We start from the raw sequence: 27,570 nt of genomic DNA on the forward strand, positions 1-27,570 counted from the left end.
AGCCAATCAGCTGCGCTCTTCTCGCTTCTGCCTGACGCACAGCCAATCAGCTGCGCTCTTCTTGTGCTGCGGCCCCGCCCTTGCCTGGCTGGAGGAAAGGAAGGAGACAGGATGGGGCGGAGTCTGCTGCTGGTCTGTGTCTTTCGCTGTTGCCAGGGTCTCTTGCTTACAGGTACGTGGCTGGGATGGGGGGGGGGGGGAAGGCCTGGTGTTTTGGGGGCTGCTAATTCTCTTCAGCTCAAACCCAATTTCAGATCTGTTATTTAGGCAGCATTGCATGCTTTAATAAGTATTTTTGGATGTTTTAAGAGAGTAAACCCATGCTTATGTTAGCTGGTTTGTCACACCTGATGTTACAGGGGCGGATTGTACAGGTTTTTGGGGTAAAGAGAGGGAGGTTTAAACTGTTCTGAAATATCCTGATTTTTAGTTCTCTGCAGTTTAGCATCTGATCCTCCTCTGGTAGTATGTTCAATATGTGTTCAATATGTGTTGGAAAATAATTTGTATTCTGCAATACATATTACAGATACAAATCCAACAAAGAAGATAACATTTAATTTGTGTTACAATTTACGATTTCATCTGAGGCCTCAACATTTTACAAAACAGTACTTTGGCCTCTGGATTGATAATAAGCAAACCCCCCCCCCCTTTTTTTTTTTTTTTTTTGGAGTGAAGTAATTCTAGAGCTAGTTAATAACATGAGGCTGCAAAGGGGTAGACTGAGGAGTAACATCAAAAACTTCTTCACAGAAAGGATGGTAGATGCATGGATAGCCTCCCACTGGAGGCAAATACAGTAACTGTTTAAGAAAGGAAAGAACAGCAGGAGTAGAAAGATCATTAATTGAGAAAAAAAAAAAAGTGAGGGGAAAGTCAAAGTAGAACTGGAGTCAATGGCACAGTAGCTGGAAGTAAACTAGAGGGGGCCTTATGTGCTATTATAGTCTTCGTTTCTGGGTTTTTCTAATGGTGAAGAGTAGTTTTTTAAAATTACATGTGGGAGAACCTCCATCAGCAAAGACATTAAATAGCATCCCCAAGTATTAAAACATTCAACAGTTGACAATTAGCAACCTTGGGTACAGACAGTCAACCTTAGGGTACCAGGCAGTCTGTGACAGACCCCCCATCCCTCCTTGTGAGGTGGTGCCAGGGACAGGAGGAGAGTCAGTGGTTTACACTGTATTTGCAGTTCCTGCCATGTGTGCTCTGTCCAGGGAAAGGGCAGTGGTAATGTTGCTTAAAAAATTCAGGGCCAATGCTGGCCTCCACCTTCCACTCTAGCTACAATGAGGAAAAGGAAGCAAGTTAAAAAAAACAGGTCCTGGTTCAGTTTATCTTAATATTCCATTAGATAAATCAAAGTAGTTAGCAAGTAGCACATTTAAAAGTAAGCAGAGAAAATTCTTTTTCACTCAATGCACAGTTAAGCTCTGGAACTTGTTGGCAGAGGACGTGGTTAGTGCAGTTACTGTAGCTGGGTTTAAAAATGGTTTGGATAAGTTCTTGGAGAAGTCCTTTAACTGTTATTAATCAAGTTGACTTAGAAAATAGCCACCGCAGTTACTGGCATTAGTAGCCTGGGATCTACTTAATGTTTTGGGTACTTGCCAGATACTTGTAGCCTGGATTAGCCACTGTTGGAAACAGGATGCTGGGCTTGATGGACCCTTGGTCTGACCAAGTATGGCAATTTCTTATGTTCTTAAAACTATAAGCTTATAAAATACAAAAGGCAATTTTACAAATATAAATAACATGTAATATAAAATAGAACTAAATCATTTTAAAACTAAAAATTAATCAGATAAAATATATGAATATAAAACTGTAAAAATCAGCAAGTACTAAAAGCCTGGCAAGATAGCTAGGTTTTTATCCTTTTCCTAAAGCTAGAGTAATTCCTAAAATGGATATGCATAGACAGTGCATTCCACAATAGTGTTGCCTGATTGAACATACTCGAGAAACATTTTCCTACCTCATTTTAGACGGCACATTTAGCTTTAGAAGGTTGACCTGTTAAAAGATCTGACATAAAATCCCCCACAGAGAAGGGGGAATTGTTGCAGTGTCTCTCAGCTGGAGCAGCAGATGCAGAGCCTCAACTACTACGTTTGCCAGGCTGTGGGCAGCAGTACTCCACTTTGGGCCTGGCCCCAGAGGAGCGGTGCTATTGCAGACTGGCCTGAGGTTAAAAAAAAATGTAGATGGTACAGGAGAGAAAAAGTAGCTGGGGAGGAGGTAAGCTGAAAGGAGTGGGCAGAGCAGCTGGGGGAGCCTAAAAGGAGTGAGAAGAGCAGTTGGGGGAAGGGAGAGCAATATTCAAAAGTAGGAAAAGTAAAGGAAATAAGTGTGTGTTTAAAAGTTATATTTAAAATTTATCAAGCATAATATTTTTTAGAACTTAACAAGGTCTAGCACTAGGGCTGCCTGCCACCACTTCATCGTCCACACCAAGGAGTACTGATCAAAATTTCTTGTCCTTAAATATTCTCTGATGTTCCCATGTAATTTTAGACTGACTTAACCATTTTTCCATCTTGTTGTATATTGATGATGTACATTTTTGCACTATATACTGTATTTTTCGCTCTATGATGCACTTTTTTCCCCCAAAAGTGGGGGAAAAATGTCTGTTGGTCTTATGGAGTGAATGTAGCATCTCTCCCTCTCGCGCGCCGTCCCCCTCCTCCTCCCAACTCAGCCCAATCAGTATGGCGCAGGTCAAAACATCAGCTGTTTGAACCGCGTGCGCTACGGAGGCCCCTCCAGTTCAAACAGCTCCCTGCCGGTCTGCTGTTCACGGGGTGCCACCAACCTTCGCAGTAAGATGCACCCCGGGAAGAGCAGACCAGCAGGGAGCTGTTTGAACTGGAGGGGGCCTCTGTGGCGCACCCGGTTCAAACAGCTGTGGTAGACCTGCGCCACGCCGAGCTTTGTAGTAAGATGCACCCCAGGAACAGCAGACCGGCAGGGAGCTGAAGCTCTGCCGGCAGAAGGCGATACATGGCATCAAAGTTAGTACAGGCCATTTCCTTCTCATTTGTTTAGATATATTAGATGTTTCATGCATTTGACCTGCGCCACCATACTGATTGGGCTGAGTTGGGGGGAGGAGGAGGGGGACGGCGCGTGAGAGGGAGAGACACTACATTCGCTCCAGGGGGAGCTCCGTATAGAGCCCCCCTGGAGCTGTCATGGGGACAGAATTTTTTTTTTTCTTATTTTCCTCCTCTAAATCCGAGGTGCGTCTTATGGTCAGGGGCGTCTTATGGACCACAAAATATGGTAACTTTTATTAATTTTTTTTTTTTTGTAAAATACCATGTTTTTCGCTCCATAAGACGCACCTAGGATTCAGAGGGGGAAAACTTAAAAAAAAAAAAATGGAGTGCTAAACCTGCTCTGTTCCTAGGCATCTGTGCATCTTATGGAGCAAATTAGGGGAGTGCATAAAATTTTTTTTTTTGGCCCCCATTTCATTTTCGGGTCTGGGGAGGGCCGTTTCGGTCCACTCCCTGGATCAGAAAACTTTTATCGTTCTCTTAATGTGGGGGGGAAAAAAAACAACCCCCCCCCCATCCCAACCCTTTAAATTTAATTAACTACAACCCCCCCCCCCAAGACTTGCCAAAAGTCCCTGGTGGTCCAGCGGGGGTCCAGGAGTGATCTCCTGCACTTGGGCCGGGACTTTTGGCAAGTCTTGGGGGGGGGGGGTTTAGTTAGGGTTTTTTGGGGTTTGTTTTTTTTAATATTCGCTCCATAAGACACACAGATATTTTTCCCCCCTACTTTTGGGGAAAAAAAGTGCGTCTTATGGAGCGAAAAATACCACGATAATTTGCAGGTACTAATACAATTATTTTTATATTTCAGGTCTGCTGTGAGGAGGTTTAACGCTTCAGGGGAAGGACAAGTGCCAGGAGGATGTCAGATACTGACCCCAAGACTGTGCAGGATATGACGGCCATGGTGAGCTGGTTGGCTCTGGGGCTCAGACCGTACTGGTATTGCTGTGGTTTTGGGGGGCCATCTGCGACACGGGGAGTTCTGAGCTGAGTTTGGGAGCCCCCACAGGTAGTGCAAGGATAGAGATGGTGGGTGAAGGTCTGCTGGGCTTGGTGACAGATGTGAGAGATGGAAAGAAGTGGACTTTGAGGAGCTGAACTCTCCTGCTGCCTTTTAGAGCAGCCCATGTTGTAATTCCCCCTGTTTAAAAAAAATCATTTTTGATTAGATGAAAGAGGAAGTTGAGAAACAATTATCATATTATGTGCCTATTACCTAGGAGTTGTATGATTTATATGTTCCTTTTCTAGTGATTAAACTTCTACAAATAAGAGCATGGAAATGTAAGTTGTGTTAGGATCCCGAGATGGGGGCAGGAGCTGTTGCTGTTTAAGAATAGGTCTCTGGGAAACTTACTGGGGGTTTAGTTGAGAGATTCGCCTGTGGGGAGCAGGAGGGAGATTGCTATTAACTGTATTTAATAATGATAATTGTTTCTCAGCTTTCTCATTCATCTAATTAGATGAGAAAAAATATATATAATTTTATTTTTATTTTTTTTTTAGTGAAGAGTGGACAGTGAGTGTTTGGGTTAGGTGATGCATCAAGTTTAATAATAGAGATTTTAGTTACAAACATTACAATTTGGTTTCTTGTAATGGAGATGTTTAGCTTCTCCAAACCTGAGAGGTTTTCTTGGCATCCTGTGTGCAGGAATGGTGTTTGAATTATACAGATGCAAGTTTTGTTTTTTATTTTTATTTATTGAACATAAAATTGAATGCAATCCAGGATGTAGTTGGTTGATCACGGAGTGAAATATAAAGTCTATGATCAGAGGCATTGATGGATCCTTCAAAGATTGATTCCCTTCTGAGGATCTGAGTGTTGAGATGGCCCCCTTTGATGTGAGAGTGATCTTTTCTTAGCTACTTACCTGTCTTCCCTGGATGCTGCTGCTGCACTGTCAGCTGAGCTGCCTTGTCTTGTAAGACCTGCCCCTTTAAAGGGGTAGGGGGAATACCAGATTGGCATGAGGACAGTGATGTTCAGGGTACCGACAGATACAGCTAGGGTATGGGATTGTGCCTATCAAAGCCTGTCTATGTGGCTATTGTTTGTTTGCTAGGGAAATTTTTGTCTCTCATTTTCAGTAGCTATTGTTTTCACAGCATTAGGCTAAACTTTAGCCTATCTAAAAATCTCTTATGAGCATGGTCCGTTTTATTCAAATGGGGTCAGTTAGGAGCCAAAGTGCTTTTTGCTTCCTTTTTGTTTGTGTAGGGATAGCTAGTGGAATAGGCAGGAGGGATCTGGGCATGCGCCAGTGTGTTTGAGGGAGGTGCAGGAGTCTGCTAGCAGATTCCTCCACTCTGAGGAGGAGGAGGAGAAGCCAGTATGGAGGCGCAAGACCTGGCTCCCATGCTAAGCAACTTCATCTCTCTGGGAGGACTATGCAGAACACCTAGATGGAACTTTTCCTTTCTGGAGGACTTGAAAAATATCAGGGGCTGCTTCCACTAAAGGAGAGCAAGCTTTGAAGCCACCTTCCAATGGGAAGAAGTTACTACTGACATAGTACCTGAGGCAGGGCTTCTTGAATCTGTCCTCGGGACCCCAATGCTAGTTGAGCATTGTGGTTATCCTGAAAACTTGACTGGCTGTGGAGGCCCCAGGCCTAAGGAGCTCCCAGTTGGACTTTTGAAATATAGTTGAATTGCTCTTCTCAGAAGTTTGTGACCTGAAACTCATTGTTGCCTGTGGTCTATAAATCCTGTGCAAGTAATTCCTGAAAAAAGACAGTTTGGAATCATTCTAGTGGTACTTTTATTTGGAGATTCAGAGCCATAGAGGAATTCATCTTTTATACCAAGTCAACACCTGAGGTCCACTCCTACGGCCGATAAGCCAACGTCTGAACCTGAGAATTACCTGAGATCTTTGCCCATTTATCAGCAAAATATATTGAGGGTTTTAATAAGTTCGGTGACATTTTACAAGTAAATAAGGTGGTCCTAAACATCCAGAAGATGAAATAAATCTACTTCCTGTCAGAGCACTGTCTGCAAGGTGCCAAATTGTTTCCTAAGAGAAAATTCAGAAAGGTTCTTCCTTCAGTTGAGCAGCAGGACTTCTCACTAAGCAATTGGATCACCTTTAGAAGCTGCCAGTTGGGTGACTGCAGAGTTCTGTATTCAGATTTGAAAAATTGAAATTCTAAATTTCCAGTGTGACTTGTACTTCCTTGATTTGCTACATTCTTGTTTTTATGCACGCTACCTTTTCATGTACCTTTCCTGACCATGAAAGATATGACTGAATTACACCTTTTTTGGACGTGATTGATCAAAGATTTTCTGCAACTCGGGGCTGGGAAGGCCTAGTGTAGTATGTGTGGGTACATGCTTGAGAATAGCATATTTCTCAGCATTCAGACAAGTTAATCCATAACCAGTAGGTTATGCACCTCTACCAGCAAATAGAGATGGAGCAAAGCTGATGTCACGGTATATATAACCCTGCTCTGACGTCAGCCCGCCAGTATTCTCCATCTCCAGCAGATGGTGGATGTGCATCTCCCTACTGGGCATTGCTTGTATTTAAAAAAAAAAAAAAAGAATTAATTACGCACCACTTCTCCTGAGGTGATGTGATATCTGGTGATCCCTCCCTCAGTCGACTGCCTTGGTTCGGTAGCTGGTTTTCACCGTGGACTTAGCTGCTAGGAGAGAATCAGCTGAAAGGCTAGCGGGTGCAGGAAGCAGAGGGTAGCGGTGAAGGCAATAGCCCTTTCCCCTGCTGCCAGAGACCAATTCTGTACTCGGCTGGGATGGGCTGAGCTCAGGTAAAGAGTTTTCTTATTCTTTCTCTTTAAAAAAAAAAGAAAAGATTTAGGGATTTCTGATCTCTGAGCCTCGGTGCGCCAATCTGCCATGCATTTCCGTCTCCATGGAGGACTTGGGGAGTTGCGGCAGTTTTGGCGGGTTGAGTGGTCTTTTGGGCTAGGCCCCGCTCTCAGGCTTCACTGGAATGGTGTTTGTGTGCTTTATCTATGCAAGTTGCCCGTGACAGCAGTGCCTGACATCCGTTCACGCCTGCGCGTCCAGGCTGATCGTCCATCTGGACTGCATGGTTGGATGTCCAAGTTTTGGGCTAGAGGATGGAATTGAAGAAAAGAGTGCATAGGGGTAACTTGCTGGTGTGGCAGTTACTACCCTTAATCAATAAGCCTTAATGCTGTTGCTGCAACTCCAACACTGATCTCTGCTTCAACAGCAGGAGGTAACAGGGAATTGGACTCGAACAAAAACCAACAAGGGCCCTGACCTTGATGGTCTGGGAAATTAAGTGCAGAAACTACCATAAGCTTGCTGGGCAGACTGGATGGACTGTGGATCCTTTTCTGCCATCCTTTCTGTGTTCCTATGTAAGTATTGTTAGTTCCTGTTCATATCCAGATTAGTCTAGACAAGTGGGTTTATGCATCCCTATCAGCAGATAGAGGCAGAGAACAAAACTTTGAGGCACTGCTACTTATCCGAGAGTACCACCTGCAGTCCCTCGGTATTTCTTTCTCCAGCATATGGTAGAGGTGCAAAAAAAAAGACAGCTCACAGAAGTTTGGTTCCCTGAGGTGTTAGGCTCCTTCGTGGACCATCCCTCAGGTAGAGAAGGGCGACTGATGGGTTGGAAACCCCTGGCTGGTGCTCATCCTTGGCTGGTCAGAGGTCCTGATAGCCAGGGGACTGGCTTTCTCAGGACTCCTGATGACTCCTCCTGAAGTTTCACTGTGTTGTCAGGGAAGTACCCTGTTTTGTGCCTTTAAGCTGGTTTAAAAAAAAAAAAAAAAGTTTAACTCTGGGGTTTTTTTGGAGCGGCTGAGGGAGCAGTTGGGGCATGGCAGTGAGGCGTCGAGGACAGCGGGAACTGTCTGCGCTTTTCTTTTCCCTTCTCCTTGGGGCCCAGGGTTTTGCAGAGAGGGCTTGAGTGCGCAGATACGTTTGCCGCAAGGGGGGTTTGAGGGGTCTTGTGCACCACTGTTAGGCAGTCTGGACGCTGGTGAACTCGCGTGGCGGCATTTTGTGCTTTTTCCCACGCACCACCTGGGCCCTTATTTTTGGCACGGCCCTCTGTTTTCAGCCATGTGTGCAGCCTGCGGTTGACTTTTGAGCATGCTGTGCTCAGCAAAATGGTGCCAAAGCCACATGTAGCAGCCTGTAAGGCCTGCAGTGTTTGGTCTGCAGTGCTTAATAGGTCCCTGTACTCTGCCTGCGCAGTAGGAGATGAAGAGACCTCGTCAGGAGCACCTGGTTGTTGGGGGAGGGGGGGGGCCCTTCGGCTGCAATTCTGGGGGGATCCTGGAGAGTTTCCATTTCCTCAGGAAATTGCAGATGGGGCCCGCGGCCGCCAGATTCGCCAGGAATTCTCCCCCTCCTTTGTCCCATGTGGTACAGGAGGAGCAGGAAGTGGGGGCAGAGTCAGAAGACAGTCTGCCAGAGCGGAGGACCACGGATCTGGAAGATTTCTTGCCAGAGTTTGTGTTGCTCCTTCAAAAGCCCTTCCTGGTGTGGAAGGGGTTGGGGTCTAAGCATCCAAAAGAGAGACCTCCCTGTCGAACTTTTAAATGTCCTGAAGTGGTGCCTGCTGGAGGGTCCGGGGACCTGCTGCAATTCCTGGGTCTGGGTCGCGCAGATTCGGAAGCTGATCCCAGGGATCTGGGTGACTTTGATATGCAGCAGTTCCATGGCGTAGATCCAGTTGTGGATGTAGACCTGGATGTGAATAATGATCTGGATCAAGATGAGTTTCTTGAATCCGAAGGAGGTGACCCTAGGGTGGTCTACTTGTTTTAAGAAGGAGAAATTACGTGTTGCAAAAGTTTTGGGATTAAGGTGACTCAGGAGGAGTCTGATAATGAGGCCATGAATTCAGTTCTGGATGGACTGTGGGGCCCTCCTAGTGCCTTTCCCTTGCCCAGGAAGATTTGCAAGTTGGTGAACCGAGAGTGGGGCTTTCCGGAAGTGGGTCTAAAGGTTGGCAGGGCCATGGCTAAACTTTACTCTCTGGAGACCTTGGAGCTCCTGTGGGTGCCAAAAGTGGATGCGGCTGTTTCGGCGGTTACCAAGAAGATGACCATCCTGATAGTGGTCCTGAAAGATATTCAGGACCGCAGGTAGGAGATTCAGCTGAAGCGGATGTTTGGTTTCTGCATTGAGTCTCTGAGCTGCGATTTGTGCCAGCATGAATCAAAGGGCTTGTTTGTGCTGGGTGCAGAAGTTTCAGGAGCAAGCATCTTCAGGAGATGATGGTCCTCTAGTGTCGGCGTGCTTGGAGTGGCTTATGTCGTAGATGTGCTGTATGACTTAGTGCACACTTCAGCCAGGAGCATAGTCTCAGCATTGGTGGCTTGCAGGCTTTTGTGGCTCCAGAATTGGTCGGCTGATATGTGGTCCAAGGCGCAGTTGTGTAATCTTCTGTTCAAGGGAACGCGCCTTTTTGGGGAGGATTTGGATCAACTGATGAAGATTTTGGGAGAGTCCAAAGGAAACAGGTAGCTGGAGGATAAGAAGACCACCAGAATGGTTTTCCCGTTGCATTCCCATTTTCAGGAGTCGAGTAGGTTCCGGGCTGGCAAGTCCTCCTTTTGGTGAAGGAGCAAAGCAGTCTAGCGGATGGCAGCAGTCCTTTCGAGGCTCCCGCAGAGCTTCCAGGGATAGTGCCGGCCAAGGGGTCAGTGGTGGAAAATCACAATGAAGCCAGCATTCACCCATTCCTCTGTAGAATTGGTTGGGGGCAGATTGTCCCCTACCAATTATATGAGGAGTGGGCCAAGATTACTTCGGACCGTTAGATTCTAGAGGTGGTGCAAGAAGGTTATGCTTTTAGAATTTTCATGCCTGGTCAAGGATCCTTTTCTGGAATCTCCCATTGCCTCTTGAAGCAAGCGAGAGACTGTGTGGGGGACCCTGCATAGGCTGCTACAGTTAAACACCATAGTCCCCGTTTCGCGGTAAGAGCAGGGGCGGAGAAGATAATCAATATATTTTGTGCTGACCAAGAAGGAGGGAACTTTTCGGCCCATCCTCAACTTATTAGAGGGTGAACAGGGCCCTGAGGATTCCTCGTTTTTGAATGGAGATGTTGCACACGGTGATTGTGGCAATCCGCAGAGGAGAATTCTTGGTGGTGTTGGATCTGATGGAAGCGTACCTCCATGTTCCCATTCAAAAGGACCATCAAAAGTTTCTTTGATTCATGGTGTTGGGTCAGCACTTCCAGTTTCAAGCTCTTCCCTTTGGCTTGGCCACGGCACCATGAACCTTCACGAAAGTGATGGTGGTAGGGGCAGCAGCCCTTTGATGGGAAGGGATTTTGGTGCATCCATATTTGGATGATTGGCTTGTTTACACAAAAACGGAAAAGGAGTGCATGAGGCTGCTTCAGCGAGGTGATGGGTTGGGTGATAAATGTGGCAAAGAGTCACTAAGTACCGACCCAGTCATTGGAGTATGTGGGGGGGGGTGTTCGACATCCAGAAGGGCAGGATATTTCTCACTCTGGACAGGTTGACAAAGTTACAGGCACAGGTGATGCTTCTGTTGCGGCTGTCGGTGCCAATGGCCTGGGATTATTTGCAGGTCCTGGGGTCTATGGCTTCCATGTTGGATTTGGTTCCAGGGGCCTTCATGCACATGAGACCATTGTAGAGTAAGCTTTTGTTCAGATGGAATACCATGTCTGCCCTTGCCTCTTCCACAAGAATCCAGGTTCAGTCTTTCATGGTGGCTTTCGCGTCACAATCTGGAAAAGGGACTGGATCTGGAGAACCCAGACTGGGTGGTAGTGACCATGGATGCCAGCCTCAAGGGTTGGGGAGCTGTGTGCCTGGGGAATACTGCCTAAGGCCTTTGGTTGGCGCAGGAGAGCACCTGGTCTATCAATTGTTTGGAAACTAGAGCGGTCTGATGGTAGCTAGAAGCTTTCCTTCCCTGGGTCAGAGGCAGGATGGTTCAGGTTTTCTCTGACAATGCGACAACAGTGGCATACGTCAACCGGCAAGGAGGATCGAAGAGTCCAGCAGTGGCTTTGGAAGCCAGGCAGCTGTTTGTCTGGGTGGCACGCTATCTCGAGGGAATAGTGGCCTCCCATGTCATGAGTGTGGACCATGTGCAGGCGTATTTCCTCATCTGGCAACAGCTGGATCCAGGGGAGTTGGGAATTGTCCCTGGAAGCTTGAGATCACATCTGTGCCAGGTGGAACATCCCCCCCAGTTGGATCTTATGGTGACATGGTCCAACACAAAGATGGTGAGGTTCTTCAGTTGCCGAAGAGAGGTCGGCGCGGTGGGACTGGATGCTCTGATGTGCCTGTGGCCAATGAGAATACTTCTGTATGTGTTTCCCCGTTCTGCAGCGCATAGTTTCATCCAGGACCAGTGGTTCTGGTGGCACCAGAGTGGACGCGACGCCTGTCGATCATGGACCTCGTATATTTCGCAGTACAGGGACCTCTCAAGTTGGCCCATTTGCCACGCTTGCTACATCAGGGGTCCATATTTTTGGATCGGGAGGATCACTTCTGTCTCACGGCTTGGCTTTTGAGAGGCTGCGGCCGAAAGGCTATTCAGAATCTGTTATTTCTACTCTCTTCCAGGCCTGGAGGCTTGCTACGTCTCGTGCATAAGTCAGGGTCTGGAGGATCTTTGAGTTGTGGTGTCTTCAGAGGCGGCTGGATCTTCTAGCTGTGGACGTTCCTCATATTTTAGCCTTTTTGCAGGAGGAATTGTCTAAAGATTTGGCCTATAACTCCCTCCACGTTCTGCCTTTTGGTTCCTTGTGGCCTCTAACCCTGATGTGGCTAGTTTCCTGAAGGGGGTCAAGCATTTGCAGCCTCTGATTCGGAAGTTGTGCCCAGATTGTAATCTCATTAGTTCTGCAAGTACTCTGTGGTGCACCTTTTGAGCCTTTGAGAAGGGTGACGCTGGAGGACATTACATTGAAGAGTGTTTCTGGTGGCCATATGTTTCACTCGGCGGATTTTGGAATTGCAGGCTATGTCGTGTAGGGATCCTTTTTTGCGTATTTCTTATGACTGAGATCACGTCGTGAATGGTCCCCTCTTTTTTGCCAAAGGGTTGTCCTCTTTCCATGTTAATCAGACAGTGGATCTTCTGGCTTTTCTGGAGTGGTCTAAAGATTCTCCACAGGAGAGGTAAACTGCATCTTTTGGATGTGCATCTGATTCAGTTGCGATATCTGGAGGTCACTAATTCTTTTTGGCGGTCTGATCACCTTTTTGTGCTGTTCAGAGGCTCAAAGAAAGGTGATAAAGCTTCAAAGGCCACGATTTTGCGGTGGCTAAAGGAGGCCATTTGCTCTGCATATATTTGTAAGGGTTGCAGGATTCCAGTGGGGCTAGAAGCTCATTCTACAAGGGTGCAGATGGTTTCTTTAGGCAGAGTGACAGTTGCTATCTCCCCAGGAGATTTGTAGAGTGGTGGTGTGGTCCTCGCTTCATTACCATCTGGCTGTGCGGGCGCAAGAGGATGTGTCCTTTGAGAGTGTTCTACGCGCGGGTCTTTCGGGTTCCCGCCCAGTTTAGGGGTGCTTGGGTACATCCCACTTGTCTGGACTGATCTGTGTATGAACAGGAAAGAAAAATTGGTTCTTACCTGCTAACTTTTGTTCCTGTTATACCACCGATCAGTCCAGAGACCCTCCTTGTCGCTGCCGAAAGACTGTTTTCCTAATAGCTGATGTAAATTTTCAGAGTTCTATTCAGTTGTACATATGTTTTTGGATATCTGAAGCTGACAGAAGCTCCAGCGCAGGGGGTTCCAGCCTTGCTTTACCTGTTCACCCTGAAGGGGGTTTTGAGGTTAATCTTTGGCTTGGGTACAGGTCAATATTGAAGGACTGCAGGTGGTACTCTCGGATAAGTAGCAGTGCCTCCGAGTTTTGTTCTGCCTCAATCTGCTGGTATACTTAATACATAATCAACAGAACATCATCTATACCTTGGAAACTTTTTTTTTTTGGTGGTGAGACCAGACCTCATATATTATGTGAGAGAACTTTTTTGTTGTGTATATATTCTCACTTCTTCAAAGGTATTAAATACCTGTTTACTACATGAATACCATCGTATGTAGTATCATTTATAATCTATTGGTCTTGGTTTCACTTATTTTTAGAATTTTGTTTTAAGTCAACTTATAATTTTTTTTTAACACTTATCCTTTCAAGATGAGCGATTAGGACGCTGAAGGAGCGATCATATGTTGTTCTGCCTGCCCCCCCGCCCGACACGGCTCGTGTTTCTTGAATACTTCATCAGGGGCGATATCATCTCTTTTTAATTCTCCATAAAAAATATAACAACTTATTTCAATATGCCGGCTAGTTAGTATAACCTTTAAGCATTAACCAGCATACATACGCTCCAAAACTTTATGTTGTCACTCATTCCATTCTGTCAGCGTTTCCAAAGCAATCCTCCATTTTTATTTTTCCCGGGCTGTTTTTAAACCAGCCTTCGGATAACACTGCAGCCAATAATCAATCTCACAAACTGAATGACCAATAGTAAAATATACAGCACATGTGATGTCTTATTAAAGTTACCCAATCCACTGCCTCATTCATACCCGATGGACTATGTGCGGATAATTTAACAATCCATTTTTGCTCGCAGTAATTTAATTTAATTTTGTTTGAATGTCGCTGCCACTTTCAGAAATTACCACTTGATCTAATATGGTCCATTATAAATGATGGAACATATGAGAATGTTGAACACAGTGTTTTACCATCGGAGCTTCCATATTGATGGTGTTGATCCTACTTCGATGCTCTCTTAAACGGATACTTGTGTGTCCTATATAAATGGAAGGACAAGGGCATTGAGTTAAATACATCACATTGGTTGATGTGCAGTTCGTTATGGTTCTCTTTTTATGTTGTATTCCTATACTCGGATGTTGCCAAAACGTTCCGGTGATAGATTGTGCACATACGTCACACGCTCCACAAGTATCATGGAATCCTTCCAATACTTCAGCATCCACTGTGTTACTGTATGGACTACATGATCCTTTATATTTTTACTTCTTGTATAAGAAAATAGTGGTAAGTCTGTAAAAACACTCAAATGCAACTGTAAAACATGCCAATGGTGTCTTATACTATTTGCTGTTAAACAAGATTTATCTGAGTTGAAGAACACAGACTTCTGAAACAACATTTTTTCTAGATTGATATTCCAACAAAACCAATCGATCGGAATACCTAGCACGCTTTTATGCTTTCTGAACAGCACTATATGGATATCCTCTTTCAAAAAATCTTAATGCCATGTTTTTTGCTTGTTTTTTGAATTTGCGATTATTTGAACATATTCTTCGTAGCCTAAATAAGTGAAACCAAGACCAATGATTATAAATGATACTACATACGATGGTATTCATGTAGTAAACAGGTATTTAATACCTTTGAAGAAGTGAGAATATATACACAACAAAAAGTTCTCTCACATAATATGAGGTCTGGTCTCACCACCAAAAAAATGTTTCCAAGGTATAGATGATGTTCTGTTGATTGTGTATTAAGTGTTACATCGTATTGGCAGTTCTGTTTATAAGTGTTAGTTCCGTCTGCTGGTATGCATGCAAAGCCCACTTGTCTGGACTGATCTGTGATATTACAGGAACGAAAATTAGCAGGTAAGAACCAATTTTCCTTTTGTCCACAGTTGGCTTTTCAGAGAATACTGGCGGGTTGATGTCAGAGCAGGGTTATATATAGGTAAGTAGTAGTTTCTCATTTGCGTGTATTGAGATTTACATTGGATCTATGGCAAGGGTATCAAACTCAGTTCATCGAGGGCTTCAAACTGGTTTTTAGGATATCACTAGTGAATATGTATGAGAGTAATTTGCATACATAGGATTGTACATGCATGCCTCCTATGCAAATTAGGGATATCCAGAATACCTGACCGGTTTGTGGCCCTTAGACTAGAGTTTGACACCTATAAGCAACTGGCAGTGATGAAGTTGCAGATTATTTCCTTGACCACTTACTGTACATATATTTCTGTTCACAGGTGCAGACTTTACTTCAACAGATGCAGGACAAATTTCAGACCATGTCTGATCAGATCATTGGAAGAAATATCCTTTTTTTTGCCTTGTCTGGCTACAAGTTTCATTCATATTATCCTGTTTAGACCTCCACTTTAACTAGGAAGATTTCAACAGTTCAGATCCTGTAATTGCTTTAAAGCATAGCCAGCCTATGAATTGTGAACCAAATCTGGCTTATTTCTGGTCTCTACTGTCTGCAGGCTCTCTAATCTGGATAATTTAAGGAAGAGGAGATGAGTCTAGTGCAGGGTCGGTAATCCCATGATAGCCTACAAAGCATTTCCCAGCCAGCATGCTACACTCCTGACTGTTGGCCCTACAAGCAGTTTCAGAAGCAATCATGACCTTTAATTTTGGGCACTTGGCCCAATAAAGTTGCCAGCCCATGTTCTAGTGTTTCACATTGTGCTGCAAATAGCAAAGGTGACCTGCAGCCGAGCAATGATTAGGTTTAACTGATCATCTTCGGTGTCTTAATTTCCCTCACTTTATATTTGAAATTGGAATTACCCTGTTATAATCCGTTTACTCTTCCTTCTCAGTCTCCCACATAACTCTTGAACTTAAACACTTTGATCAGTTCAGTGAACCCGAAAACTTTCAAAACTTTTATCTTGGTTTGCACATCTTCTCTCCCCTCCCCCCTTTTGTTTCTTAAAGAGAAATTACCGTATTTTTCGCTCCATAAGATGCACCTAGGATTCAGAGGGGGAAAATTAAAAAAAAAAAGAAAAAAATGGTGTGCTAAACCGGCTCTGTACCTGGGCGTCTTATGGAGCAAATTAGGGGAGTGCATAAGATTTGTTTTTTGTCCCCATTTCGTTTTTGGGTCTGGGGAGGGCCATTTCAGTCACTCCCCAGATCAGAAAACTTTTATCGTTCTCTTTCTATGGGGCCCCCCCCCCCCGGGGGGGACCCATCCCCATCCCCATCCCCATCCCTTTAAATTTAACTACAACCCCCCAAGACCTGCCAAAAGTCCCTGGTGGTCCAATGGGGGTCCACGGGTCCCCCTGGACCACCAGGGACTTTTGGCAGGTCTTGGGGAATCAGGAGGGTGGGGAGTTGTAGGTTTTTTTTTTGTTTGTTTGTTTTAAATACTTGCTCCATAAGACGCACAGACATTTCCCCCCCCCCCCCCCACACACACACTTTTGGTGGAAAAAAAAGTGCGTCTTATGGAGTGAAAAATACGGTAAATGGCTCTTTTTTTGGATTTTCCTCAGATTTATGCCATGGAAAATCCAGCTGTTTTCCTAGGCAAATTTGGGGGAGAAAATGACATTTTTGACACACTTGAACCAGGCTGAAATATGACTAATTTGAGTTCTAATTGGTCATAAATCTTTAGTCATGTATACTGAACCTCACAGCCCTGATGCTGCTGCAATACATAACTGCACTGTACTGACAGGAAGAAATAGCGTGATAACACTTTAGGGAAGTTCAAGCAGTTGTAGTAAGACGTATGTTGCAGACCGTGCTGCCCTCCCTGTAACTGCGAATGCAGCAGCACTGTGGTGGGGGGTGTATGTGCCCCACAGACAAGGCAAGTACAGAGATAAAGGCAGTCCGCATAAAGAGCTGTAAAAACAAACAGCAGGCAGAGAAAAACAGGTGTCCCTGGGGAGAAGGACTGGCAAAAAGTGGAATGAGGATCCCACTGGTCAGAGGGAAAGAGAGGAATAAGCTATTCAGAGAACAAAACGCCAGGTGTGTGAAGCTGGATCACCTCTGAGGTATGGTAGAAGGAGTGGGCCACAGGTTTATCTGGGTGCTTCTAACTGAGTTAAAGCTCCAGGTGTGTTAGGTTTACTGTACCGGTTGTTGGCAGGGGCTTTGTCTTCCATTACATGAACAGAGAGGAGGAGGTGGTGCTAAGAAACAAGAGCCTGAAGTATAATTATGAAATTACCAGGGGAAGGTAGGGCGAAGTGAACCACCAAGAGCACAGTCGAATGAGTGAGGGGATAAGCCACATAAGGGACCCTTTACAGGCATATCACAAGCCTCTTTATTTTAAGCATTCAGTTTTGATGATCCTGGGATTAAGGAGTTAGAGGGTACCCATGTGATCTGGACAGCTTGCTTTCTTTAGACAGATCTTACATTAGTCCAGTAAAAGTGTGCAGATAATTCCATTTTAACAAATACTTGGGTTTTGCAGATTTTTTTTTTGGTACATAATTGGTATGATCTTAACATTTTCATTGGATGTCATGCCCCGTCCAGTCAGAAATCACCAGACCACACTTGATCAAAGTAATATCAGATTTTTTAAACTCAGCACTGTGATCTGGCTGCATACATGAACAAGGATGTGAAAATGTGCAAGTTAGTTCAGAGCTGAGGCTGTGTGCAAATTCCCTTTTCTTTAACTCAAGCTACTTGATGAGATGAGCGGTCGCATTGATGATCTGGAGAAGAATATTGCAGATCTCATGACCCAAGCAGGAGTAGAAGAGGTAGAAGGAGAAAAGGTTGGTATTGGAAAAGCAAAACTTGGAAAGGATGGTTTTCAAGTTCAACTCAGCTTGTGGTTTTCAGGGGCTGAATTCAGAAACCTAGAATGGACCATCTATTTGGAGGCATGATGAGTTTTCGCAGAATGGACTGATGAGGATCAAAGTTGGTGTGAAGGCCACCTAGAAGCCTGGAATTTACCCTGTTGAAGATAATCTCACCCTGCTGAGCATGGCTGGCAATCTTGGGTATCTCAACTTCTGTGCCTTCCACTGGGGTGGTGATAGGAGTGGGGTTGGGGTTGGTGTAACCACTTTCAGTCTGCAGCAGAGATTGGGGGATGAGAGCAAAAAGCCCTGAAAAAAAACAACAAAAAATTAGAGCATGCTATAATTTCTTTTGTGGCCTCCCACTTCTAAACATTTGGAATGATGACAAATTTTGCTATATTCTTCCACCCTTGCTGATGCTGTTGAGTTCCTTTTTTTTCTAATAGGTGTAGTTGAAGTGCTGAGAGAGTCACACATGCATGATTTTCATGTGCTTGTTGCAACTACAACGTTTTATACTTGTACCGTCACTCAGAATCCCACCTGTGCTTTGCAGCCTGTTTCAAGCCAATTTCTATGATCACTACTGGAAGTTTACTTAAGTAAAAGGGCAACTTTTTTGGGGTTAAAATGTAAATAGTAACACTTCGTCAAAAGTATAGGCCATAACATAAGTGTAAGTTGTGTGAACTTGCAGTGCACCTATTTACATGATCAGACGACTCCAATTGTAGTACACCAACTTTATTACAACTGCAATGTTGCTAAATTGCATTCCTGTTCATACCCAGATCAGTCCAGACAAGTGGGTTTTGCAAACCCTACCAGCAGATGGAGACAGAGAACAAACTTTGAGGCACTGCTACATATCCAAGAGTGCCACCTGCAGTCCCTCAGTATTTCTCTGTCTCTAGCAGATGGTAGAGGTGCAAACCTGCAGTCTGACAAAAAAAAAAATTGGGAGTTAGGAAGTTGGACTGAGGCTCCCTGAGGTGTTGGGTACCTTTTAGTCCTGGAGGAATTGCTCCCCCCCCCCCGAATGGTATATTTTAACAATGACCACACCTCTTGGACATTTTTTACTTTTGTAGCTACTCCTTTCAGTATTTTTTCTAACAATTTTTCTCATTTTAACAATCTACTCTTGGTTTCTCCTGATTCCCTTCATCTCACCTGTGGTCCAGGGTTCTGATTCAGGATAAAGGGGTAGAGTCTGAGAGTCTACTTACTCAGGGAGCTGATGATCCAGAGGAATTTTCTCCGGAATTTGTCCTGCTTCTGCATAGGGCCTTCCTCGCAAGGAGGGAAGAGAGGCAGCCAGGCCATCCTTCCAAGAGGCCTAGGATGATTTCTGTAGGAGGTTCTGGAGATCTGCTAAGACGCCTGGATCTTGGTCACGCAGGAAGTGGGGGCGACCCCAGGGATTTGGATGACTCAAACTATCTGCAGGAGGATCCTGCAGACCCGCATGTGGACATAGATGCAGATCCGAATACTGATCCTGGTGCTAATAAGGATGACTCTGATCCGGATGAGTTACTGGTGATGGAGGGGGATGACCCTCCGGTAGTCCACCTGTTTTAAGGAGGAGCTGCAACCCCTCATTCCCCAGGTTTTGGAGGAACTAGGGGTTAAGATTGCTCAGGAAGAGTTTGATAATGAAGGGATGAATCCGGTCCTGGATGGGTGCGTGGTCTTCCTAGTGCTTTTCCGTTTCCTAAGAAAATTCAGAAGCTGGTAAGCCAAGAATGGGACTTTCCGGAAGCGGGCTTGAAAGTTGGTAGGGCAATGGCAAAGCTTTACCCATTGATTGAAGAGACCCTGGATCTCGTAAGGGTTCCTAAAGTGAATACGGTGGCTTCTGCTGTAACCAAGAAGACTAAGATTCCAGTAGCAGGCTCAGCTGCTCTGAAGGATGTGCAGGACCGCAAATTGGGGATTCAGTTAAAGCGCATGCTTGAGGTTTCTGCCTTAAGCCTCCATGCAAACGTTTGTGGCAGTATGATGCAGCGGACCTGCTTGTGCTGGGTTCTGAAATCACAAGAGCAGGTCTCAACTGGGGCGTACAGCCCTCTCCAGTCTGCGTGTCTGGAGTGGCTTATGTGACAGATGCGCTGTATGACTTGGTGCATACTTCGTCTAGCAGCATGGTCTCGGCGGTGGCAGCACGCAGACTTTGTGGTTGCGCAATTGGTCGTCAGACATGTGGTACGAGTCTCAGCTGTGTAATCTCCCCTTTATAAGGAAATGCCTGTTTGGGGAGAGTTTGGATCAGTTAATGAAGACTTTCAGGGGAATCAAAAGGGAATAGGTTACCAGAGGATAAGAGGAGCAGTAAGAAGGTTTTCCCATCCTGGTCCTGTTTTTGGGATCATGACAGTTCCTTTCAGCTAAAGGTTCCTCCGTTTCAGGGCCATAACAGTCTTTAGGATGAAAGCAGCCTTTTCAGGGTACCCTCAGATCCTCCAGAGATGGCGCCAGTCAGAGGCCCAAAGGAGAAAAGTCAGCACAATGAAGCCAGGGTCGCCTTCTCCGAAGAGAGGTGGGGGGCAGATTGTCCCGCTTTTACCTTGGACCAGTAGGTTCTGGGGGTAGTAAGAGATGGCTACGTCTTAGAAGTTTCGTGCCCAGTCAGGAAGGCCTTTCTAGAGTCCCATTGCTTCTCTCGAAGCAAGCAGTAAGGGGGACTACAAAGTTTGAACACAATAGTTCTAGTCCCATGGTTCAAGCAGGGACAGGGGAGGTACTCCATTTATTTCGTGGTTCCAAACAAGGAAGGCACCTTCTGTCGCATTCTAGATTTGCACAAGGTGAACATAGCTTTACGGGTCCCATTTTTTCGCATGGAGACGTTGCTCACAGTGATAGCAGCAGTACACAGAGGAGAGTTCCTCACATTATTGGACCTGACAGAGGCTTACCTCCATATTCCCATTCGAAGGGACCATCAGACGTTTCTGTGACTCATAGTGCTGGGGCGGCACTTTCAGTTCCAGGCTTTCCCCTTTGGCTTGGCCACAGTGCCCTGAATCTTCACAAAAGTGATGGTTGTGGTGGCGGCAGCCTTGAGACCAGAGGGGTTCTTAGTCCATCCATATCTAGACGATTGGCTCATTCAGGCAAAGATGAAGGAATAGTGTGGTCAGTCCATCCAGTGAGTAGACATCTGAGTTTGCTGTGTTGGGTGATAAATGCAGCAAAGAGTCACCTAGTTCCGACCCAATTGTTGGAGTATGTGGGAGTGCGCTTCCCTACCCAGAAAGGCAGGGTGTTTCTGACAGTGGACAGATTGTTGAAGTTGCAGGCGCTGGTGAGCGCCTGTTGGTGCCGAAGGTCTGGGATTATTTGCAGATCCTGGGCTCCATGGCCTCCATGTTGGATTTGGTTCCGTGAGCCTTTGCTCACATGCAACTTTTGCAAAACGTGCTCTTGTTCAGGTGGAATCCGTTATCAGAGGAGTATTACCTGCCTTTACCTCTTCTAGGATAATCCAGGTCCAGTCTCTTGTGGTGGCTCTCGATACAACCTGAGTGGTAGTGACCACAGATGCCAACCTCAAGGGTTGGGGGCAGTGTCTTGCACAGTCTGCCCAAAGTCTTTGATCAACTGCAGAGGCATCCTGGTCTATCAATCATCTAGAGACAAGGGCAGACCATGGGGCCTTGGAGGTATTTTTGCCCTGAATCATAGGTCGGATGGCTTAAATTTTCTTGGACAAGAGTGCCGTACATCAGTCGTCAAGGAGGGGCGAAGAGTCACGCGGTGGCTCTGGAGGCTCAGCATCTCATCGCAGTAGTCGACAACGTGCAAGCTTATTTCCTCAGCAGGCAACAACTAGATTCAGGGGAATGGGAGTTGTCCTCGGAGGCCTGGGATTGGATTTCTGCCAGGTGGGATGTTCCTCAGCTGGATCTCATGGCAATGCATGCTAACGCAAAGGCAGCAAGGTTTTTCAGTTGCAGAAGCGAAGTCGGCTCGGAAGGGCTGGATGCTCTAGGGTGCCTGTGGCCAATGGGAGTCCTATATTTGTTTCCTCCTTGGCCACTCATCTGTCAAGATTTGCAGTGCATAGAGATGCATCCAGGGAAGGTGGTGCCGGAGTGGCTACCTCACCGGTGATTCATGGATCTAGTATATCTTGCGACAGATGGGCCCATGTGCTTGGCTCATCTGCCAGGGTTGCTGCAACAAGGACCCATATTTTCGGATCGGGCGGATCGCTTTTGTCTCGTGGCTTGGCTTTTGAGAGGCGGCAGTTGCACCTGAAAGGATATTCGGAATCAGTAATTTCCACATTGCTCTAGGCTAGAAGACCTTCTACTTCTGTGGCGTATCTCAGGGTCTGGAAGATTTTTATTTATTTAGAGTTTTTTATATATCGTCGTTCGGTATTGCTATCACTATGGTTTACAATTTTGTCATTTGGTTAACATGGTTAGTGCTTTTTTATAGGCAGAGTGTTCAATTAGTGGGGTGGGTTAGCTCAAGTGAATCCTGGTGTCTACAGCAACAGCTGGGTGTCCCTCACATCTTGGTCTTTCTGCAGCAGGGGTTGTCTAAGGGACTAACATATAGCTCACTCTGCGTCCAGGTTTTAGCCTTAGGTTGCCTTAGGGGGCAAGTTGTGAGGGAGGTCTTTGTCCTCTCATCCTGTGATTCAATTCCTGAAGGGGATTAAGCATTTGCGTCCTCCAGTTCAGTTCAAAAGTTATGTGTGGATTGGAACCTCAACTTAGTTTTGCAGGTGCTCTTTGGGATGCCTTTTGAGCCCTTAAAGGGAGTGTCTTTGAAGGATCTGATTTTTGAAGGCAGATTTTCTGGTGGGCACATGTTCAGCCAGATGGATTTTGCAGCTTCAAGCTCTGTCTTGTAGAGATCCTTTTTGCGTATTTCTAACGACAGGGTGACATTGTGAACGGTTTCCTCCTTCCATGTGAATCAGACAGTAGAACTTCCAGCATTTCTGGAGTGGTCTAGGGAGTTCCTACAGGATAGATATTTCTTCTATTGAATGTGCATCAGACTTTGTTATCTGAAGGTCATGAACAGTTTTTGGCATTCGGATCACCTTTTTGTGGTGTTCGGTGGAATGAAGAAAGGAGGCAAAGCTTCTAAAGCCACATTCTCTCGATGGCTTAAGGAGACCATTTACTCGGCTTATTTTGTTATGGGTCATGAAATTCCAGTAGGCCTGAACACATTCTACAAGAGCACAGGCAACCTCTTGGGTGGAGTGTCAGCTGGTGTCTCCTCAGGAGATATGTAGGGTCATGGTGTAGTCCTTGCTTCATACTTTCACTAAGCATTACTGATTGGACGTTCGGGCGCAGGAAAATGTGACTTTTGGTTGAAAACTATCTACGTGCGGGTCTCTTAGGTTCCTGTCCAGGATAGGGATGCTTGGGTACATCCCACTTGTCTGGACTGATCTGAGTATGAACAGGAAAGGAAAATTTGGTTCTTACCTACTAATTTTCGTTCCTGTAATACCACAGATCAATCTAGAGACCCATCCCTTTGCTGCCAAAAGACTGAATTTCCTGGTGGCTGTGTACACCTTATTTCAGAAGTATTGCAAACTATACATACATTGAGAGTTGTTATGAATTATCAGGGTGTTTGGGAGGTTTTTTCCCTAGAAGTATGAGAGGTTTCAACCCTGTGTTTGCCCTGGAAGGGGAATAGTAGCTACTCACTGGCTTAGGGTACAGATCAATACTGAGGGACTGCAGGTGGCACCCTCTGATATGTAGCAGTGCCTCAAAATTTTGTTCTCTGCCTCCATTTGCTGGTAGGGATGCAAAACCCACTTGTCTGGACTGATCTGTGGTATTATAGGAACAAAAATTAGCAAGTAAAAATCAATTTTCCTGTCCATGTAACAAAATCGTTCCTATTGAGTTATTCTTTGCAAGTTGTAGTAATGATCATATTCACCTTTTATGTATGTGTGGTGCCATTCGTCCCATCCCTTTTCCCAGAATGAGAAGACAAGCTGTAGCAGCAGCATTTACAAAGGCTGTAGAGATGCTGATAGCTGCCCCACAGTTTGCTAATTAATAATGCTTTTGCTTAGTTGCACATGGATCTTCAGCTGCTAGTCCTGGGAAAAGTTCCATAAGGTGTCAGGAAATGAATGTCTATAAATCTTGCACACCTAAATCTATTGACCATGTTCCTGCAGTGAAATATTGTTTGAGTGACCTGGACTTCCTTTTGTGTCTTCGACAGGCTGCCAAATAACATTGTGCTGAAAACAGCTTCTACAAGCCCCATGGACCACAGAGTAATTTTTTGGTTTTTTTTTTTATGTCAACTAACAAGTTACTATCTGAACAGTTTTCATATTCAGTATTGGAATAGAACCTGTTTGCATTTATAATGTATATTGTATATTTAGGTTAAAAGTTATCTTATCTTGTTTGTATTCTGAACTCTTGTAGCTGCACATTTTGAGTGATAGCTGAGAATCAAAATTGGCTTATTAAAAACATTATGTAAAAATGGAATGGTTCTTTACAATGGGTTTGTTTGTATTGGGCTACAACCAGTAGTTTCTCTTCATGTGATATTACAATTTGTTATATAATCCAGGAGGTTGAATGGAGTGTTTTAACTGCTTCACATGCAGCAACCTTAGACCATCCAATGCCTGAATTCTTCCACACCTTAGGTAATGCCATTTTTCAATGGAACAGGATCGTTTTATTTGACTCTGCTCAAGACCATTTCAAGTTTTGTTTTTTTTGTGTTTTGTTTTGTTTTTTTCTTTTGAAAGCTCTCAGGTCTTTTTTCATACAGTTTGAGAAGGTAGCAAGTCCTCCATTCAAAGCTTTTCCAGCTGTTACACTCCTCTGTCATCCATGTTATCCCTCACAACCTTTCTCCTTGCTAATACAGTTTTATGTTCTATGTGAAACTTGTCATAAGGACGTTTAAGCCATAGCCATCTAGGTTTCATTTTTATTTTATTTTGGGGCAGTAGCGGGCCAGCTCAGCTGTTCACTCTAAACTGGTTTGAGTTTATAAATCCTCTCATGCCCAAATCATTTCAGAATGCAAGGGAAGCTATAATGGCATTGTTGTCTTGATAGGGTTCTGATGAACTGCACAGTACTATTTCCAGAGAGGTAGCTGTTTTATTCTGTAGTAGCAAAGCCACCCCACAGGCTGGTGCCATCTTTTAAAGACTGATACGTTACTGGGTCCTTTGATGGAGGAGGACAACACATAAGTGCAAAATGAAATGAAACTCTTAGATGCACCAAGACACAGGCGACAGTTTCAAAGCAATGTAGCCATATTCATAATGATTAACATTATTAATTGGCTCAATTTTGAAATTTGGTCAAACTCCCTCCTTCAATGCAACCCAAAGTAACCTTTATCTTTGCCCACGGAATAAAGTAGCAAGGCTAGGGCAGGGAATGTACAGCATATGGCAGGGAGTTCCTTAGGTACTGCCCACCAGGGAGTGTCCCTTTGAAAATAAGCTTGCTGGTCCTGCAAACTACCTTGTCTCCACTGTAAAGAGCAATAAGATCTGGGAAAATATATTACAGTAAAGTGAAATGGAAGGTGATAGCAGAGCAAGAGCCATCAAGTTTGCCCATTTCCCATCACATTGCAATATCGAAGACTTGATTGGCAACTTTATCTTCACTTCCATGCAACTTAGCGTAGTAAATGATAACTGAAAAAACCTTTTAACTCATCCAGTCGGCCCAGTTATGCAACACTGAAGCAGTCTAGCTCAGCTATAGAAGCATGAGCGCATGTTGCTTCTTATTTAGGTCAGGTGCTGTTTTCTCTCCTGGTGGGTTTCTGGGCCATTAGTCTGCTGCTACCAACCCAGCTACCTAGGGCCTGTATTGGCAATAGGTTGTATAGAAAGAAGTATCCTCTATACCTGTTCCGTGCTTTCTTAAAGTTTTATATATGTATGGGTTTCCTTCACGTCCAGTGGGAGGCTGTTTAATGGATCATCCTTTCCAAAGCACAAACTTGCACTGAATAAAACACTAAACTACAGCAAGAAATCGGACTGTTAAACTGTAAAGTTGTTTGCTACATTTGTACATAACTAAAGCCTAACCTGTTCAAACATCATCTGTTTGAAAAACCAAAGCAACAGTTTAGGTGCACACATTTTGTTTTCCATTGTATTTCTTGATACATGAGCACTGAATTGTTTGGCGAGTAATAAATGTGATTAAAGACTGTACTTAACCCTCATCAAAACCTGTGTTTCTTAAAGGCCTCATTACGCTTCCCACATTTGTCCCTCCAACAGTGAGAAGAACATGTCTGGGGCAATGGGAAAAAGGGGCAACATCTGGCAAGCCATGTCCACTACTACCCACAGTATAGGAAATAAAGTCCCAGCTCTAGAAGCAGGTCATGGAAGAGGAGACTGTAGAGGTAGTGGCAGTGACCCCTGCCTGGGATACAGTTATGCTGGGCAATAATGCAGGTCCAGAAGGACAGCGTAGGAGTGGTGCTACATCCTAATAAAGAACTGGAGGACTTATGAGAGAAGGAGGCACTGTGGATTAATCTGAAAAGTGGGAATGGAAATTCATTAATAGTGGGTGTGATAGACAGACCGCTGTCACTGGCAGAAGGAATGGATAGAGATTTAATTGAAGATGTTAATAAAATTGCTATGAAAGGGGAAGTGCTATTGCTAGGAGACTTCAATCTGTCAGATGTTTTATTTGTAACTTGCATTTCTAAAATCAACCATTCTTGCAAAAGCTTTAGGTGATGTAGAATGTTAGAAAACCTATATATATATTTCAAATAAAAAATAGAAAGCAGCAATTTAAAGTGCACAATTTTAAAATAAAAACATAAAATGGCTTCTCTAGTAAATTTTGTGAAGAGAGCAACACCATCCATCGTGACACGCGGCTGCAGTGTCATCCAGAAGCAGGGAGATTCTTCATTGTTTGCAGGAACAGCCCCGACATACAAGGGGGTGACACTGCACCTGCTGCTTACAAATGGGGGTGTGTTTCTGCTGTTATAGTGAGGGAGCACTTGGGAGTGTTTAGTGGTGTGGTGCAGTAGTATAGTACAGGCAGAGGTGGTTCATTTAAAGGCGAGGATCTTAGACTTCAGAAAAATTAACTTTGTTAAAATGTGGGAGAGCCTCAAGGAGCCATCAGCTGGATGGGAAACTCAAGTAGAGCAGTGGGCAGAACTAAAAGGAGATGTAAAAGCAACAAACTTTGTTAGGAAAGTTAAAGGTAAGAGGGAAAAGACTACTATGGTTTTCTAAAGAAGTGGCTGAAAAGATAAGGGAACAAAGGTTAGCGTTCATAAACTGCAAGAGGTCACATAAAGAGGAAGACAGACAATATCTGGAAAAGCTTAACAGAAGCTTGGAAAGTAGTCAGGAATACAAAGATTCAAATGGAAGAAAAAGTAAATGTAAAATGGGAGAACAAGGTTTTGGTTTTTTAAGATATAGTAGTGATAAGAGGAAGTGCAAAAGTGGCATTGTGAGAATTGGAGATGAAGGGGACGAATAGGTAGAGGCTCATGAGGAAAAGGCAGAATTGCTTAACAAACATTTCTGTTTGATGATCAGTGTGGAAGGGCCAGGAGTAGGACCACATGAAGTAAATTTCAATCGATTTTCAGAACTGTGTGTTGGTGAGGAGCTAACTACACTTAAAAGTAGATAAAGCGATGGAGCCAGATGGGATACATCCAAGGGTTTTAAGAGAGCAGAGAAGATCTGGCAGCTCCGCGGGCTGCTCTTTTCAGTGCTTCCTTAAGCGTTGTGAGTTGTTCCGGAGGGCTAGAGCCAGGCGGATGTAGTTCCTATTCATGGTAAAAGAGGGGGCAAGACTCCCCCACCCGCCTTTTTTTTAAAAATATATTAGTGG

General features: G+C 44.7%; 1 protein-coding gene across 1 annotated transcript; it reads left to right on the forward strand.

Moving 5' to 3' along the window:
- Positions 1 to 34: 34 nt before the first annotated feature.
- HSBP1 (heat shock factor binding protein 1) lies at positions 35 to 25,909 on the forward strand. The gene is made up of 5 exons (XM_029608114.1): positions 35 to 172; positions 3,886 to 3,981; positions 15,122 to 15,188; positions 17,550 to 17,641; positions 23,906 to 25,909. The coding sequence occupies exons 2-5, from the start codon at positions 3,937 to 3,939 to the stop codon at positions 23,915 to 23,917; spliced, it is 216 nt and encodes a 71-aa protein (XP_029463974.1). The 5' UTR covers positions 35 to 172; positions 3,886 to 3,936; the 3' UTR covers positions 23,918 to 25,909.
- Positions 25,910 to 27,570: the final 1,661 nt, after the last annotated feature.

The sequence above is a fragment of the Rhinatrema bivittatum genome, chromosome 7 (genome assembly GCF_901001135.1).
Source record: "Rhinatrema bivittatum chromosome 7, aRhiBiv1.1, whole genome shotgun sequence".
Lineage (NCBI taxonomy): Eukaryota > Metazoa > Chordata > Amphibia > Gymnophiona > Rhinatrematidae > Rhinatrema > Rhinatrema bivittatum.